At 30.4% G+C, this 19,536-nt stretch overlaps 1 protein-coding gene across 2 annotated transcripts; it reads left to right on the top strand.

Annotated features, from left to right (window-relative positions):
- The first annotated feature begins 212 nt into the window (after positions 1-212).
- LOC101496644 (kinesin-like protein KIN-8A) lies at positions 213-3,082 on the top strand. 2 transcript variants are annotated; one of them, XM_073369256.1, is made up of 5 exons: positions 213-715; positions 794-886; positions 1,060-1,343; positions 1,583-2,155; positions 2,726-3,082. In XM_073369256.1, the coding sequence occupies exons 3-4, from the start codon at positions 1,251-1,253 to the stop codon at positions 2,096-2,098; spliced, it is 609 nt and encodes a 202-aa protein (XP_073225357.1). In that variant the 5' UTR covers positions 213-715; positions 794-886; positions 1,060-1,250; the 3' UTR covers positions 2,099-2,155; positions 2,726-3,082. The 2 variants fall into 2 exon arrangements, with proteins under 2 accessions (XP_073225357.1, XP_073225356.1); XM_073369255.1 differs by having other exon boundaries at positions 978-1,343.
- The last annotated feature ends 16,454 nt before the right edge of the window (positions 3,083-19,536 follow it).

Here is a 19,536-nt window from a genome sequence, read left to right as displayed (position 1 = left end):
TGAGAGAAGATAAACAGGTCCACTTTCTTATCTTAATTGTAATTTTAAAAGAAAATTAGCCATATTCAAGAGAAATGTTACTGATAATCTGTGCATGTTATGGTACCTGTGACTACATACATGACTTTGAAATAAATTGAATGATTTTTCAATAGTATATCTTGATGCAAGTACATATGTACAGTCAATTTACAAAGATATGATAATATTTTGATAAGCATTCAAAGTTCATGTATACTGAGTCACATGATGCGGCCGCTGCAACCCCCATCAAGCTGTAATTGTAGATTGCATTGTTTTGCATTAGGCCACAATAACTGCATTTCAACCACAACTGCGGCAATACATCAGCATGGGAAATTTAATACATTTAGCTCATGTTTACTAGTATGTTTTTTAGGGGCCATCTATACTACTAGGTGAAAGGAATAAGAACTTATTTTTCCTTGTAGGCATTAATACTTAACTCATTAGTCTTAATGAGGAACCTTGTAGTTTAATTTGAATACCTGCTGATTAATATTATTTGAATTCTTCACCTACTAGCCCCTCCAGCCAGATTAAATATATGAAAAATGAATTTTTGTTTGTTGTGAAGAGTTCTTGTTTTCGCTGCATCCCATTAAATCACAATCTGATCGTCCCTTGTCTAACTATATTTTAGGGGATTGTGGCAGCTGGTCTTACACAATACATAGCTTACTCTACTGATGAAGTAATATTCTGAACCATTCTGGTATATTGGAAGACTGTTGTATAAATTTTGAGTTTTTATTTGCTTATGCTGCTTCAGGTGATGACATTGCTTCAGCAAGGAAATCATAACAGAACTACAGAACCAACTCGTGCAAATGAAACATCTTCACGTTCCCATGATGTCTTGCAGGTACTCTTCTGAAGGTTGTTTACAGAAAATGATGCAAAAACCCTTATATGCTGTGATTGTGACTTGTGCTTAGTTTATTTGTTATATATAGGTTGTTGTTGAATACCAAGTTAGAGATGCTGCAATGAATATTATTAACAATGTGGGAAAGCTCTCGTTGGTTGATCTTGCAGGGTCAGAGAGAGCTCTTGCCACAGATCAAAGAACACTTAGATCTCTTGAGGGTGCCAACATTAACCGATCTCTTCTTGCACTAAGCTGCTGCATTAATGCTCTTGTAGATGGAAAGAAGCATATACCATAGCGAAATTCAAAATTGACTCAGCTTCTCAAAGATTCACTAGGAGGAACATGCAGCACTGTCATGATTGCTAACATAAGCCCGAGTAACCTCTCATCTGGTGAAACTCAAAACACCCTTCATTGGGCTGATAGAGCCAAGGAAATTCGAACAAAGGTTGAATCCTCTAACCATTTCAAAATTTCATTGACAGAATAGTATGAGTATTTTTTAAATGTTTTGTCATAAACCGTCATGTGTATTAATATTTTGGTTTGTGGAGTGATAACAAGTAGGTTTTTATCCTTTGATAATGTTCACATTTTTTTTTCGTTTGGAATTTTTCATCTTGTGTCAAATATATCACTCCGTTGATTCTGAATAATGAAACTGAAATTTGTTAGACATGGGTGCAGACAAATGATGCAAATGAGGATCTATTTCTAGTAACTGAAACACGAATAGACCAGGCCAAGCTGGTACTTGAGCTGCAAAAGGAGAATCGTGAAATGCGAATGCAGCTAGCACGACAGCAACAAAAGCTTTTGACACTTGAAGCACAGTCGTTAGCAGCATATTCCTGCTTAACACCACCCTCTGTTTCATCTCTTCTTTCGACTCCTCCAACTCCTGTTCAACCAAATGAAAAGCGACGGACCAAATCTTCTTTGTTGACTGCAATTTATCTCACTCCAGAGACCAAGTACAACGGAGAGAAGATATGCATCATTGTCAGAACACTTAATCAAAATGTAAAATCCCTGGAGTCAGAGATAGAGAGAATGGAAAAAGACCACAGTTTGCTGATAAAGCAGAAAGACGATGTTATTTGCGGGCTTTCACAAAAAAGTCGAAAAACAGCAACAAGTCATTTTTTTCAATCACCACTACCTATGGCCATGAAACGAAGCTTTTGTGCATTAAGTAGGTGAAAAACTAGAAGCCATGTCATCTCTGAACCTATTGCACATTCATCCACGCTTCTTCAGGTCTGTGTTTCTTCTCTCCCAACCTCTATAAAGCATAAACACCTTTTGTAAACTGTCATGTCGTGTGTCTGATACATCTCAGACAGTATCAGACACCAACATTTTTTTGACACGCCAAAGAACTTGTCTTACACCCCTTAGTTAGCAATAAATAAAATATATATTTTTTAAGCTCAGACGCCTCTCATGTGAAACTATATAACTTTGTATTTGGAAGATTAATATTAAATGTTATCTCTAATTTTGATTTTTTATGTTAATCACGAGAGTTCACACATAGACTTGTGTGTGCAGTATCAATATCAGAGTGTCCTATATTTTAGACATTAGTTGCTTCAGTGTGTATCCATGAAGGAGTTTGTGCTTCATAAATCCCAACTCCTTGCACTTTTTTTACTTGCATGTATGAATGATAAATTGATAATAATAAATGTCATAGATGTTCTTAATTGCATTGGTGAAAACTCCTTTACCATTTAAAAAACATGATGTGTCTCTCATTATAGAATAGCTGTTTCTTCGTGTTTTGATCTTAACCATAACCTTACATGTTCATTACATTTTTTTCAGCCACGGTCTACTTGTCGAAAGGGAAATATTTGGAAGTGATTGGGGAGGAGTAGAAGAAATTCAAGGAGAGACTAGAACCCATGTCTGGTAGTTTTTGAAGACCTTGAACTGGCCACGGCACAATTGAAGGCTTTGATTTTTAAGTATCTCTGCTTGTGTAAATGAGTTACACAATGATAGTTCATTAGGCTTAGTAAGCGGTAGGACCACAGGGTTGCTTTTGGAGACAACTCCTTAGTGATTATTTTATTTCTTATTGTATTTGTTCATTCATTTTTTTCTGATTTGAGTTGGAATATTTACTTTTCATCTCATCAATTTCAATATGATTATACGAACAAATGAATATAATATAAAGTGTCAAGTTTGTAGAATCTTATACAATATATTATTATTATTGTTATTATTTGTTTAAACCAAAATTAGCTAACCCCTCGAGGAACTCTGGATCAAATTACTTGGTTTAATAATTCAATATAAACGATGAATTTTACTATCAAATCTTAAAATCAAAAGTTTTTGTCTAGTAGATCAACTCTATAAATATTTTTAAAATTTTAAAACTATTGGATGTTTTTAAATAATTTCAAATGAACGTATAATAAAGTTTTAAATACTTAATAATTCAATATAAACGATGAATTTTACTAATTTAACCAAAATCAAAAGTTCTTGTTTAGTAAATTAACTCTTCAAAAATTTAAAACTATTGGACGTTTCATTAAAAAATTTCAATTAATGTATAATAAATTTGTTAAAAATATAAGTAGATATTAGATTGCATAGTTACAAATATCATATTTATATAAAACTTTGTGTGTTTGATCATTAATATATTATTGAATAATCCACGATTGAATTTGTAAAATTCGCCGTTTATATTAAATTATTAAGCGGAGTAAGTCATCCCAAAGTTACTAATAGAGTCAACGGATCCCCATCCAACCATAAATATTTTAAGTTAGCCGAACACGCAAACAACTGAATTTAGTGTAGTTAAAACTTTTAATTCAATTTATTCTTGCATGAATATTATGTGGCTGCTTTGGGTGCGTGTTATTTAGAGCATGGAAGATGCAACTTACCTCTTAGAAAATTCCAATGATGATCGAGTCTAACAACTCTAGCTCAAAACACGTTTTTTAATATATATTTTTTAATATTTTTTTATTAACTAAAATTAATATTGATTCCATCAAATCAGAAAGGTATTTTAAAATTTAATAGGACTTATATAAATTTTAATTAATAAAAAATAACATATTAAAAAATGTGTTGATAACTTAATTCAATTTAAAATAAAATAAAATAAAATAAAATCATTAATATAAAAAATTATCACACAAATTTAGCCTGGACTACTACCTCTGTTTTATTTTATTTTATTTTATTTTTTTTAATTCAGGGTTATTTTTTTCTCTTTAAATTATTCATATTCTATATTTTTAGATATGTGGTTAAATCTTTAACTTGGTTTCCTAATTTATCAATATTATTTTTAAAAAATAATCATAAAATACGAATATATGAAAAATTATTAAAAAGTTACTTCCAATTATAATATATATGAATATATTAAAAAATATAATAAACAAAAGTTTACTATATATGTATTCTGAAAATATATGTTAACACTAAAATTTCATCAATTAAATTATATATTTATAATTGAATATTATTTTTTATTTTAATTTTTATTATTATAATGATAATTTGAATGTTAAAAAATAAATGAAAAATTAAGTATTGCATAAAATTAAATTATTTTTTAATAGAATTTATTCTATTATATATATATATATATATTTAAAATAGACTCTCGATGCCACCTCATCATATTTCATTTACAAATATTTCCCACAATTATTTTACAATTTGATAATAATTTATATTATTATCAAATCATTTTATAAGTTTTTTATAATAAATTTATAAATTATTTTATAATATTATTAGTCATTTACCAATTGTAATAATTTATATTATTAGTCATTAAATTCAATGAAAAAACTCACCTAATCAATCTCATAAATGCTCTTTATCTAATCCTCCTTTCATGAACAATTATATTATTCCACTTATGGCGAGTAATGATTTTATACGTTAAAAATTCAATTACTCATTAATGTCAATCCATTTATAATTACTTTCAATTTATGTCAATCCATTTTTTTAGTAACATTTTATAAAATAAAAATATATATTCTATTTGATAGAAAATACAAAAATTTATTAAAAATTATTAAAAAAGCTACTTCAAATCATAATATATATGAATATATTAAAAAAATATAATGAACAAAAGTTTACTATATATGTATTCTAAAAAAATATGTTAACACTAAACTTTCATCAATTAAATTATATATTTATAATTGAATACTAATTTTTATTTTAATTTTCCTTATTATAATTATAATGTGAATGTTAAAAAATAAATGAAAAATTAAGTATTGCATAAAATTAAATTATTTTTAATAGAATTTATTTTTGGTACATATCAACATAAATATAATTCAATTGCACAAACAATTAGTTAAAACTTTTAAATACCTAAAATTAATTTAAAGTATATGTAAATCTTTAATAAAATAAATTTCAAACTCTTGATGAAATATATTCAATAATTTTTTTTTACAACAACTCCTCATGCTCGCAATTAAAATATCATACGACTAAAACAAATAAATTTAGATTACGCTACAATATAATTTAACATTAACATTTTTTTAAAATAAAAAATATTAAATAGCCAATCATATTTTTAAATTTTTACATCTTATTTTTGGGTTTGTATTTTACAGTTTGTTTCATCAAATAAATACAAGTACCATTATATGTTGAAAAATAAATTGGCAATCAAAGTACAATGAGTCAAATAATTATCCTATATAATAAGTTATCATACGAATTTTCTAAAATATTTTAAAAATTAAATTAGATGATTGTGATAAACTTGATTTTTCCTCATTTCAATTTTCCTAATCATATTCAATGATTACAAATCAATAAAGTAATATTATAAGATCACTATATTTATAATACATAAACTATTACTTATAAAACTAATTAATTAATTAATATCCGCGCAACGCGCGAACCATAATCTAGTTTATATTAGTTTTGAAACCTTAGATTTATAAATTTATTTATTTTTTTCACGTTTTCAATTTTATATGTTCATCTTAATTCTGTCAATCCCACTGTCGATTTAAGCATGCACTAAATAATATTTTGTGTTTTGTCATATATTATAATATTCATTCATGAGTGATAATTTTTTAAATTCAAAATATTGAAACAATTCATTCGTGTGGGCCTTCAAATTTTTCAAATAATTATTTGACTCGGTAAAAAAACTCAAGAGTGGTTGAAAAAAATTATAGGCAAGCAAAATTGGTGAATGTTTAAGAGATAGATTTTGAATAATTATATATAAGCTATGTTTGATTTGTACAAAAGAAAAAGTAAAATATTGTTCACTAATACAATTCTTGTAAAATATATTTAAATATGGAATTAGTTTATTCAACCTTTTTGATTTCATTGAAGTGGTTCTTCTAATAATATATTTATTAAATAATTATGTATTTCTTTATTTTTAAATTTATACATTTAACTATAGTATTTCTTCGTTTTATATAATTTTTATTAGTTTTGAAAATTCAATTTTTAAATTTATGTACTTTTTCACGTTTTCAATTTTATATGTTCATCCTAGTTCTGTCAATCTCAATATCGATCTGAGCATGCACTAAATAATATTGTGTGTTTTGTGATATATTATAATATTCATTCGTGAGTGATAGTTTGTTAAATTCGAAATATTGAAACAATTCATTTGTGTGTGCATTGAAATTGTTGAAATAATTACTTGACACGGTCAATTAGAAACTTCAAGAGTGGTTGAAAAAATTATATGCAAGAAAAGTTTGTGAATATTTAATACATAGAAATTTTCTTCATTTCTAAATAATAAATATTATTCATATTTTTTTTTTGTTTCAATTGTGCTTTGTGTTTTTTTAATTATAAAAAGAAAAAATGTTATGGTTGACACATTCAACATAGGGAAAAAAAACTCATTTCTTATGTAATAATATTGATATACCCATACTTTAACTAAAAAAAATCGATAAATAAACAATATTATTGTAATTAAATTTAAAAATTATTCAAATATCTTAAATCCAATCATAAAATATTATAAAACAAAATATTTTCTAAATCAACATTTCAAATGAACACTCGTTACAATACACATTTAAATATTTATAATAATATTTTGTGAAATTGCAAGTCATACGACAATATTATCTGAGATAATTAATACAAAGTTGCAAGTATAATTATAAAGTCACAATTAATAAGATATAACTATTAGTTATAAAATCACAATTATTTACTATTTATCATAATCAGATTCTTAACATTTTTGCAAACGTTTATGTTTCAATTATAAATATTGTAATGGTCCAATGATATTAATAGATGTTAAAACATAAAAAGAAAACAATTAATTAAACTAAACACTAATATAATAAATAACTAAATAAATAAATAAATAATATATTTATATAAGTGCGGGTGCGGGGCGGGGTGGGCACTATAGTACCCGTACCCGCACCCATACCCGCTTAATTTTGCGGGTAATTACCCGTCCCCATGCCCAAACCCATTATGCGGGTTTTTACCCTACCCATTGTGGGTTTTTTTGCGGGTACCCACTGGGTATGGGTCTAATTGCCATCTCTAATCTTGAACAATAATTGACAATAGAAAAACAATATTATTGAAGTATTTGTTAACTAAGGGCGTGTCACACATAATGTGGTATAGATAATGTATCATAGATCTTCGAATTTGCATTGTGATAATTTGAAGTTATTGGATGGTTTGTATTTTTTTGTATGAGTTATTGAAATGAAAATTTTGATGAGTAATTAGAATTTTTTAAGTGTATTAATGAGTCATTGAGTGATAAGTTAAAACTGAAATTATATAATGTATGAAATAATTGTACTTGGGCAAGTGAAAAAGTTTCCATTATATATTGAAGAAACAAAACATAATGGAATAGAAGATGAATTTGGAATGTGCCACATCAGAATTTTGGTGAGTTGACAAATATTGAAGGATGTGGCATAGATGAAGAATTTTGGAGGGTTCTGTTTTAATTATTATAATAGATAATAGATTTTCAAATAATTATTTGACACGGTCAAAAAACTCAAGAGTGGTTGAAAAGAATTATAGGCAAGAAAAATTTGTGAATGTTTAAGAGATAGATTTTGAATAATTATATATAAGCTATGTTTGATTTGTACAAAAGAAAAAGTAAAACATTGTTGACTAATTCAATTCATGCAAAAATATATTTAAATATGGAATTAGTTTATTCAACCTTTTTGATTTCATTGAAGTGGTTCTTCTAATAAATATTTATTAAATAATTATGTATTTCTTTATTGTTAAAGTTATACATTTAACTATAATATTTATTCGTTTTATATAATTTTTATTAGTTTTGAAAATTAAATTTTTAAATTTATGTACTTTTTCGCGTTTTCAATTTTATATGTTCATCATAGTTCTGTCAATCTCACTATCGATCTAAGCATGCACTAAATAATATTGTGTGTTTTGTGATATATTATAATATTCATTCGTGAGTGATAGTTTGTTAAATTCGAAATATTGAAACAATTCATTTGTGTGTGCATTGAAATTGTTCAAATAATTTGTTGTTGTGAATTGAATCTTTATATTGTTCTAAGCATATTTTCAAATTATATGTTGACTTAACAATATATTAACTTATTTTTAAATATGTGTATTGTTAATCTTTGGAGTGATGAAGTGGTGGATGATGAACATGTCATAGTTCACCAAACTCCTACTAAACAAATTAATAATTCAAATATTGTTTATGAGATATGGATCTTGTAGAGTTTTTTTAACCAGGATGATGAAGAGTGTGATCCTCATCATAATTAAGATTTTATTAAAGTTGTTTCAAGAGTAAAAAAAAAATATATCGAACAGATGTGTTTATAATACTCAATGTAGAGATGGTTCTCAAACCACTATCAAATGTAGTTTATTTTAGGTATAATTGCTCAAATGATCCCTTAACTTATTTTCATGTAACACTTTAGTCTTTTATCTTTTACTTTTTTGATTTAGTCATTTATTTAATTTTTAGTAACAATTTGATCATTTATATCCTAAAATGTCAACAATATTATCTTTTCTTTACATAAACATAAAAAATTCATCAAAATCTTCAAATGAAATCCATAAAATTCAATACCAATTTCAAGAAAAATCATGTATTCGTCAAATGCATAACTCAATTATTCAAATAAATTCATATTTTTATCTCCAACAACATCAAATAAAGAATTAAAATATGAGTTTATTTGAAAATTTGAGTTACGAATTTGATAAAATTTGATTTTATATTGAAGATGATAATTAATTTTATGGGTTTTGTTTGAAAATTTTGATAAATTTTTTGAATTTTTGTAAAAAAAAGGATAACACTGTTGACATTTTAAAAACATAAATAATCAAATTGTTACTTAAAATTAAATGAAGGACCAAATTGAAAAAAAAAATTAAAGTGTTACCAAAAATTAAGTTAAGGGATTGCGAAAGCAATTATGTCTTTACTTTAATTTTTACCTTTTATTTATTTATTTTTGTCTTTTTCCCTTTTATTTTTTTTTCTAGATAAAGAGTATATTAAATTTTTATTTTTCTATTTTATTTTAATCTTCTCTTAATTTTAATTTAGAAAATTAAATAACGAAAATTAAAATTACTTACAAAATAATGTTAATGCACTACGCCAAAAATGACATTTAACAGCGCCCATTTTACAGCGCTTGCTAAACACAAGCGCTGTTGTAATTATATTTTAAAAATAACGGAACCTATTACAGCGCTTTTGATGCAAAGCGCTGTAAAACAAGCGTTGTAGTAGGTCATATAACGTTTGCGCATCACGTTATAAGGCTTTTACAGCGCTTGTCAAAAAAGCGCTGTAAAAGGAAGCGTTTTCGCGTATCAGTTACAGCGCTTTTTTCACAAGCGCTGTAAAACACATGCGCTTTCATTGAATTTAACTACCTATTACAGCGCGTTTTTCACAAGCGCTGTAAAACACATGCGCTTTCATTGAATTTAACTACCTATTACAGCGCGTTTTTCACAAGCGCTGTAAAATACATCTTTAAAATAATTATATACGTTGGAAACCCTCATATCCTCTACATCTTTCAAATAATTATATACGTTGGGAACCCTAATATCCTCTACGTACTGTGCGGCCATCTACGTTGTCTAAGGTATTTTTTACACATGATCTGTTATGTTTTGAAATTGTCAAAAATTGTCAAAAACTCATACCACATGATCTGTTCTGTTTTGAAATTGTTAGTTGATATTGGTTTCTTTTTGAAACTTGTTGATATGTTTTGAAAGCTTATTATTTTTGTTACTGCATTTATATAGGTGGTATAATATGGATAGGAAATGGATTTCAGCCAATCGATTGTCAAAAGAGTATGAAATTGGAGTGAAGGAGTTTGTTGAGTTTGCAGTGAAGAATGCAAAAGATCCAAATAGAGTAGTTTGTCCTTGTTTAAAATGTTGTTTTGGAAAACGTGTTAGAGAAGATGAATTAGAAGGACATCTAGTATGTAATGGAATTGATCAAAGCTACACATGTTGGATAAGACATGGTGAGAAAAAAAAAGGAAACATTAATTTTGAGAATAGTTCGACATATGCTTCAACTGACTTCGATACAGATACATATGAGCCGGACCGAGTTGATGAGATTGCAAAAGCAGTTGAAGAAGATCTTCGAGATTGTCCTAAAATGTTTGAAAGTTTGTTGAGTGATGCAGAGAAAGAATTATATAATGGTTGTACTAAATTCACAAGACTGTCAGCGATATTAAAGTTGTACAACTTAAAAGCGAGTAATGGATGGTCTGATAAAAGCTTTACGGAATTATTAACACTCATAAAAGATATGTTGCCAGATGATAATGAACTTCCCAGTCGAACCTACGAGGCTAAACGGATTTTGTGTTCTATTGGAATGAGTTACGAAAGGATTCATGCGTGTCCTAACGATTGCATTTTATTTCGAAACGAATATGAACTACTTAAGGCGTGTCCGAAATGCAATGTCTCTCGATATAAGAAGAAAGAATCTACTCCAGCAAAAGTCGTGTGGTATTTTCCTATAATACCAAGATTTAGGCGCATGTATCGCAGTGAAGAAGATTCAAAACACTTGACATGGCATGCAGATGAAAGAATTAGAGATGGAATGTTTCGACACCCTGCAGATTCCCCACAATGGGCAAAAATTGATCACGAGTATCCTGAATTCGGGATAGAGTCAAGAAATCTAAGACTTGCACTTTCTACTGATGGAATGAATCCACATGGTCTTCAAAGCATCTCACATAGCACGTGGCCTGTGATTTTGGTAATATATAACCTACCTCCATGGTTATGTATGAAGCGTAAGTTTATGATGTTGTCTCTGTTAATTTCTGGACCCAAACAACCGGGGAATGATATCGACGTATACTTGACTCCTCTAATCGAAAATTTAAAAAGTATGTGGGAGACAGGTGTGGAAGTTTATGATGGGTATAAGAAAGAATGTTTCAATTTAAGGGTTATGTTGTTCGGCATAATTAATGATTTTCCAGCATATGGTAATTTATCAGGATATAGCATTAAAGGTCAGTGTGCATGTCCTATATGTGAAGAGAGTACAAATTGGATGCGGTTGAAACATTGTAAGAAGAATGTGTTTCTTGGACATCGTAGATTTTTACCTTATAGTCATCAGTATCGTGGGTGGAGAAATGCATTCAATGGAAAATCAGAGGAAGGTAAAGCTCCTTTAGCACCGACTGGATATCAAATACTTGAAAAAGTACAAGGTTTGACCAATAAATTTGGCAAACCTTTTGCGGGAGAGCTGGTGAAAACTGGGTGGAAGAAAAAGTCAATTTTCTTTGAATTGCCATATTGGAAGTCATTGTATGTAAGACATTTCCTCGATGTGATGCATATTGAAAAAAATGTATTTGAAAGTGTTATTGGTACGTTACTCAATGTTCCAGGAAAGTCTAAAGATGGCGTCAATGCAAGATTGGACTTGGTCGATATGGGAATAAGAAATGAACTGGCTCCAGTAAAGAAAGGAAATCGCACATATCTACCTCCAGCCGCTCATACTCTATCTAGAAAGGAAAAAATTGTTTTATGTAAATTTCTACACGAAGTTAAAGTTCCAGAAGGATACTCTTCGAACATTAAAAATTTGGTTTGTATGAAAGACCTCAAGTTAAAAGGTTTGAAGACCCATGATTGTCATATTATAATGGAGCATTTGCTACCAATAGGTATACGTTCCATTTTACCTGAAAAAGTTCGACTAGCCTTAACTAGATTATGTTTCTTCTTCAGGGAAATTTGTAGTAAAGTGATCGACCCTCAGAAATTACCGACATTGCAGAGGGAAATTGTTGTTACTTTGTGTGAGCTTGAAATGTATTTCCCACCATCGTTTTTTGATATAATGGTTCACCTTACTGTTCATCTGGTTAAGGAGACACAACTTTGTGGGCCAGCTTATATGAGATGGATGTATCCGATAGAACGATATATGAAAATATTAAAAGGGTACGTAAAAAGTAGAAGTCGACCAGAAGGTTGTATTGCTGAACGATACATTGTTGAAGAGGCTGCTGAATTTTGTACTGAATATCTGTCCAATGTTGAATCCATAGGGCTTCCCATGTCTCGTCATTCGGGAAGACTATCAGGAGAAGGGATAACTGGAAGGAGACTACTGACTATATCAAGGACAGAATGGGAGCAGGCACAATTGTATGTTCTGCACAATGATGATGAGGTTCAACCGTATGTTACAATACACATTGATCAGTTATCTCGTTTGAACATGAATAGGAATCAAAATTGGATAACTCGAGAGCACAATCGAAGTTTTGTAACATGGTTAAAAAATCACATAATGTCAAAATTTGATATAGACCCCGGATCAATTTCAAATAGATTGAGGTGGCTAGCAAATGGTCCGAGCTTACATGTCTTTTCTTACACTGGTTATGTTATTAACGGCTACACATTTTATACCAAAGAACAAGATGATCAGACCACTATGCAAAATAGTGGAGTCACTCTCGTAGCTGAAGCGATGCATGTCTCAAGTGCAAAAGACAAAAACCCAATATATGCAAATCTATCATATTTTGGGGTTATCGAGCGCATATGGGAGTTAGACTACACAATGTTTCGTGTTCCCATATTTGGTTGCAAGTGGGTCGATAATAATAATGGCGTTCGGATTGATGAGTCAGGATTCTTGCTTGTCGATTTTAATAGGGTGGGATACAAAGACGAGCCTTTTATTTTAGCGTCGCAAGCTCAACAAGTGTTTTATGTCACTGATCCTTCTAATGATAAATGGTCTGTTGTCCTATCGACCAATAAAATAAGTGATGATAACAATAATGATGAAGATGTTGGTAATGATCTTTTATTTGCAACATCACAACAACCACATGAAATTGATTCAACTGATGATGGTTTATATCTTAGAGATGATCATGATGAGGGAATTTGGATTAATCCATCGTTTCGTATTGTAAATGGACAAACAAATGTGAATGTCACCAGGAAAAGAAGAAGGGCATCTTAATGTATATATATGTTTAATTGTTTTATATAAGCTATGCATGTAATCTGAACTGTGTTATTGTAAATATGCATGTAATCTGAATTGAGTGTTTTATACTAAGTTCTGATTAATTTATTTTCTGATTAATTTATTTTCTGCTTATATTTAGCTTGATTTGAGTGTTTTATACCAAGTTCATGTAACAATGAGTGTTTTATATTTAGCTTGATTTACATGAACTGAACTGAATATAAATTAGTAATTTACATGAACTGAACTGAACTGAATAGAGAGATTCTCTTTTGCTCAGTGCATATATATATATAGATTCTTCAGAATACTCATTTCTAATAATTCATCATCTCCTAAAGTATTGTGATAAAGACAATGATAACAATATTTTTAATCCAATAAACAATGATAAAAATGTTTTTAATGTCATCCCAACCCAAATAAACCAAACACAAAAATAAAATAAAGAGACATTTTACAGCGCTTATCTTAAAAAGCGCTGTAAAAGATCCTTTTAAAAATAAAATAATGAGTGTTTTATACCTTTTACAGCGCTTTTCACACAAAGCGCTGTAAACGACTCTTTTGAAAGTGAGTAAAAAAGACATTTTACAGCGCTTATTTGACAAAGCGCTGTAAAAAAGCTTTAAAAATAATATTCATCAGACACCTAATTTCTTCAAACACCTTGTACGCATCATGGGAATCCAAAAAACATCAGACACAAACCCATTTCTTCAAACACCTTGTACGCATCATGGGAATCCAAAAAACATCAGACACAAACCCATTTCTTCAAACACCTTGTACGCATCATGGGAATCCCCAAAAACACCAGACACAAACCCATTTTTCGCAACATGGCAATGATCCTGAATACCAATTAAGTTTCGATTTAAGAAGGAAAGAGAATGTAAAGAGATAAAAAGGGTGTTGAGGTGGAGATTGAATTGTGAAAGAGTAAGCTTTGATGTTTGTGAAGAAGATGCATAAAAGGAGAAGAGTTTGGTGAAGAGGAAGGGATTTTTGTGGTGACCAGTTACTACTATGTGGGTTTTGCATGCATGTTGAGCTTGTTTAAAAAATAACATAACATAACAAAACACAAAAACAATAAGGCCTTTTACAGCGCTTATTTGGAAAAAGCGCTGTAAAAGAGCCTTTTAAAATTAACATAAAGAGACATTTTAGAGCGCTTATGTGGAAAAGCGCTGTAAAAGGCTTTAAAAAACATTCATATAACATAATAACACACGGAGGTCTTTTACAGCGCTTATTTGGGAAAAGCGCTGTAAAAGAGCCTCTTAAAATTAACATAAAGAGACATTTTAGAGCGCTTATGTGTAAAAGCGCTGTAAAAGGCATTCAAATAACATAATAACACACGGAGGTCTTTTACAGCGCTTATTTGAAAAAAGCGCTGTAAAAGAGCCTTTTAAAAATTTAACTAAAGAAGCCTTTTAGAGCGCTTATGTGTGAAAGCGCTGTAAAAGGCATTCATATAACATAATAACACACGGAGGTCTTTTACAGCGCTTATTTGAAAAAAGCGCTGTAAAAGAGCCTTTTAAAAATTTAACTAAAGAAGCCTTTTAGAGCGCTTATGTGTGAAAGCGCTGTAAAAGGCATTCATATAACATAATAACACACGGAGGTCTTTTACAGCGCTTATTTGAAAAAAGCGCTGTAAAAGGCATTCAAATAACATAATAACACACGGAGGTCTTTTACAGCGCTTATTTGAAAAAAGCGCTGTAAAAGGCATTCAAATAACATAATAACACACGGAGGTCTTTTACAGCGCTTATTTGAAAAAAGCGCTGTAAAAGAGCCTTTTAAAAATTTAACTAAAGAAGCCTTTTAGAGCGCTTTACAAAATAAGCGCTGTAAAAGGCTTATAAAAAGCGCTGTAAAAGTGTTACGTATATATAACAGTTACCTCTTCAGTTTCCTCTTCATTACGTAACCTTCATCTCAACCTTCATTTCTTCTCTTCTTTTGCAAACCCTATCATCCCGTCCTTTACGAACCTTATTTCCACGATCATCTCCTTCATTTCGAACCTTATTTCCATCCAAGATCATCTCTCCCATTTCACACAATATATTTTCATTGAAATACGTAACCCTCATTACGTATTTCTTCAAACCGTATTTCTGTGAACCATATTTCTGTGAACTTTCTGCAAACCCTCTTTTCTTTGCATTTCGTCTTTCTTCGAACCATCATTATTCAGGTATTGATGTTATTAAATTTTTGTAATCATTAGAATGCATGTTGAGCTTTTTTAAGATATACTGATACATGTTGAGTTTGTTTATAATAATGCATGATCCATGTTGAGCTTGTTGATGTTATACTAAAGTGCATGTTGAACTTGTTGTAGTTAAATGGATACAAACAAAGATTTAGAAGTTCAAAATGAAGAAGTTGGCACCTCTAAGACTTACGAAAAAGAAGTCAAACGTGGTGCAACTATCATGCAAAGGGTGATTAAAGCACGGAGCAGTGGCATTAAATTTGAGGTATACTATATATACTCTGTTTGCTGTGTGTTTTTTTATCTTTTTTTAGGGTTTAGGGCATGTACTTACTATATGAGTTTATTAGGTTGGCTGGAACGAGAGTGGTCAGCCAGTTGACCCCAACAGCTCCATGTTTGTAAGCTACATTGGGGCTGTTGTTCGTCAAAATGTCCCAATAACAATAGACAACTGGAGAGATAAGGCGTTGAAGGATGCCAAAGATATCATCTGGAATGACATTCAAGTAAATATTTTGATCTACTCTTTTGTCATTTATAATTTTTTTTCTGTAAAATACATTACTTATAATTGTTTTCATTGCAGACCACTTTTGTTCTTGATGAGGAACGAAAGTCATATGTTTTGAGAGTTGCTGGGAAAATCCATCGTGGATTTAGATCCCATCTCTCAAATTTCTATCTAAAAGATAGAGAAGGAAACACAAATGCTGAACCTCCAAAGATATATCAACATTATATATCAAAGGATGAATGGAGTGCATTTGTTTCCAAACGTTCTGACCCGGCGTTTGTCGTAAGTGATTAATTTATTAGCATTTGTGTTTTATTATTCATATTCGTAGCGTATTTTAAATTTTTACACAATTGCTATTTTTTTTTTATATAGAATATTAGTAAGGCAAATCGCGAACGGGCAAGCAACCCAAAACACCCATACAAGAAATCACGTATGGGATATGCACGCCTTGAACAAAAAATTGTAAGTAATTAAACATCACTTGTAATTTGTATTATAAACTATAGTGTGTAACTAATTTGTATTATTTTGTTTATGATTTTAACGAATAGAGAAAAGACACCCAAGCCGATCAACCCTTGGGTCGTCATATCTTATGGAAGGAAGCGCGTGTTAACAAAGAAGGAGTGGTTGATAATGAAAATGTCAAGAAAGTTGTAGAACTTTGTGTAAGTATATTATCACTTTAATATTTTTTAATATTGTATTTTAAAAATGCTATTGAACTTATCTTTTTAATGTTACATGTATTTTAGGAAACTATTGAACAAAGTTCTGAAACTCAAGAGGGCAACAAGGATACGTGCAGGGACATTCTTGGGAAAGTGTTTAATGTCCCTGAGTATTCCGGTCGAGTGAGGGGGAAAGGATTTGGCGTAACTCCCAAAAGCTTTTTTCCTCAAGAGAAGCGCCAAAAACCTTCCAACGAGGAAGTATTAGAGAAGCTCAGAATCTTATCGGAGCAAGTGGCACTCTTGGTGAATACGAATAAAGACAAGCAACTTCCGGTTCAGCTCCAACCTGAAATACAAATGGAGAGTGAAACCGGGAGTTGCAACGTCGGTTTGAAGAGTATTCCCGAGGTAATTAATTACTTACTACTTACTTGCTTATGTAATTACTTATGTATTAAACAAACTTATATATTAACTGTACTTATGTTTTAACTATTGATGTAGGGTGTCACTACATGTGTCCTATACTTGTCCTCGCCGACTCAACGGAAGGTGGGAAAAGGAATATTGCACAATACTTCGGGAGAAGTATTGCACAATATTCCGATCCCCGCGGGCCATGTCAAAGTATCGCCTACGGTTGCTTTCGAACCAACTGCACCGTTGCCCATACCGGACAACGATGGAGATATGAAGTTCTTAAGCGACGCTATTGGCAGTTACGTGGCATGGCCCACACACCTTGTTGCCCTCGAAAAAAAGATTCCCAAGGACAAATCAGTTACATCTCCCGAAAAGGTTTGTCACATTTATTGCCTAAGGTTTTTTATTTTTTCAGATTCAATAAACTAACATTTTACCTCATTTTTGTAGGTCCAAATAAATAAACCACCCCTACAGCCAAAAAAAGGCAGCAGACCTCAAAAATTGGAGGTTAATAGGGCTGCCAAACTACAAAGGCTGGAGGGTAATAAAGCTGCAAAACTTGCAGCAACAAAAAATCTGGATCGGGGAAAATCGGTCGCTGCTGCTGCTGCTCCTAATAAAAGTCAGCCACGCCTTGGTAAATACGGGGCGTGTCTTGACATCCAAATAAAAAGGAACATGGGCAGCAGCAACGATTCGCCCATTGTACAAATGAATCAAGACATCTTTGGAGATGAGTATATTGAATACCTCGAAAAGGAGCAAATGTACGATCTTCTCGAACATAAGGAGCTGAGTGTTACTGTAATCAGCTTGTACATAAGGTAAAAAATACTTTTAATTGCATTTATTTGTAATTAATTAAATGTATTGGTAATTAATCTAGTTTAAAATTTTCATTGAAGGTTTTTGTACGAGAAGGTCGTGTGCACGAGGAAACTGTCAAATAAATACTCATTCTTGTCTCCGCATAAGATGTCGATGTTCAAACTCGATCCAGACAATGTAAAACACTACATTGTAGATATGTTTTTAAGAAATAAAGAAAGTGATAAATTGTTCTTGGCACCATATAATTCAGGGTACGTAATTTTATCTTTTTTAATTGATGAGAATTTAATTTATTAGTTGTCTATAAACAAAATTGCTTAACCAATTTTTTGTTGTTGTAGGGCACATTGGGTGCTATTTGCAATCAATGCGGTCTCTGAAGTGATATACTATTTGGATCCCGTGCACGGCGATTACACCAATCACCCCGGAATAAAGAATATGCTCGACACGTAAGTAATATTCATTTATTTCTTACATATATATATTTATATATATATATATATAAATATATATATGTAAGAAATAAATGAATATTACTTACGTGTCGAGCATATTCTTTATTCCGGGGTGATTGGTGTAATCGCCGTGCACGGGATCCAAATAGTATATCACTTCAGAGACCGCATTGATTGCAAATAGCACCCAATGTGCCCTACAACAACAAAAAATTGGTTAAGCAATTTTGTTTATAGACAACTAATAAATTAAATTCTCATCAATTAAAAAAGATAAAATTACGTACCCTGAATTATATGGTGCCAAGAACAATTTATCACTTTCTTTATTTCTTAATTATTATTGCTGTAAATGATCATAGTTATTATATGCATATAATGGATCTGTTAGTTATTATATAATGGATCTGAATGTAGGTAATTAGGTTGTAAATTAGGTTGTATATATGTATCTGAATGTAGTTACTTAGGTTGTTAATTACAGAGTTACATATATGTTAATAAAGTTGGAGTTCTGATTTCTGTTCTACTGATTGTGTGAACTGATTGTCTATAATATGTTCTGTTCTACTGATTGTCTATAATATGTTCTGTTCTACTGATTGTGAAGTGATTTTGGATCAAAAATAATTTTGGATACAAAGATAAAAGACAGCGCTTTTTAAAAAAAAAGTGCCATAAAAAGCTAATAAGCGCTTTTCATTTCAAATAATTAATTTACAGCGTTTAAAAAAAAAAAAAACACACATTTTACAGCGCTTTTTTTAAAAAGCGCTGTAAAATGTTGTTCTAAAGCGCTTTAATGGTGCACCGTTTACAGCGCTTTCGTGAAAAAGCGCTGTAAAATGTACACGAAAAGCGCTGTAAAATGCAGACCCATAATATGAAA

Source organism: Cicer arietinum, chromosome 5 (genome assembly GCF_000331145.2).
Source record: "Cicer arietinum cultivar CDC Frontier isolate Library 1 chromosome 5, Cicar.CDCFrontier_v2.0, whole genome shotgun sequence".
Classification (NCBI taxonomy): domain Eukaryota; kingdom Viridiplantae; phylum Streptophyta; class Magnoliopsida; order Fabales; family Fabaceae; genus Cicer; species Cicer arietinum.
Note: the sequence above shows the minus strand (reverse complement) of the source record. Positions and strands in the feature narration are given on the sequence as shown.

Excerpts from the sequence above, each read along its gene's own strand:
- LOC101496644 (XM_073369256.1), top strand. The coding sequence starts at position 1,251 with ATGATTGCTAACATAAGCCCGAGTAACCTCTCATCTGGTGAAACTCAA. Across the intron at positions 1,344-1,582 it reads CCAAGGAAATTCGAACAAAG|ACAAATGATGCAAATGAGGA; the intron begins GTTGAATCCTCT and ends ACATGGGTGCAG.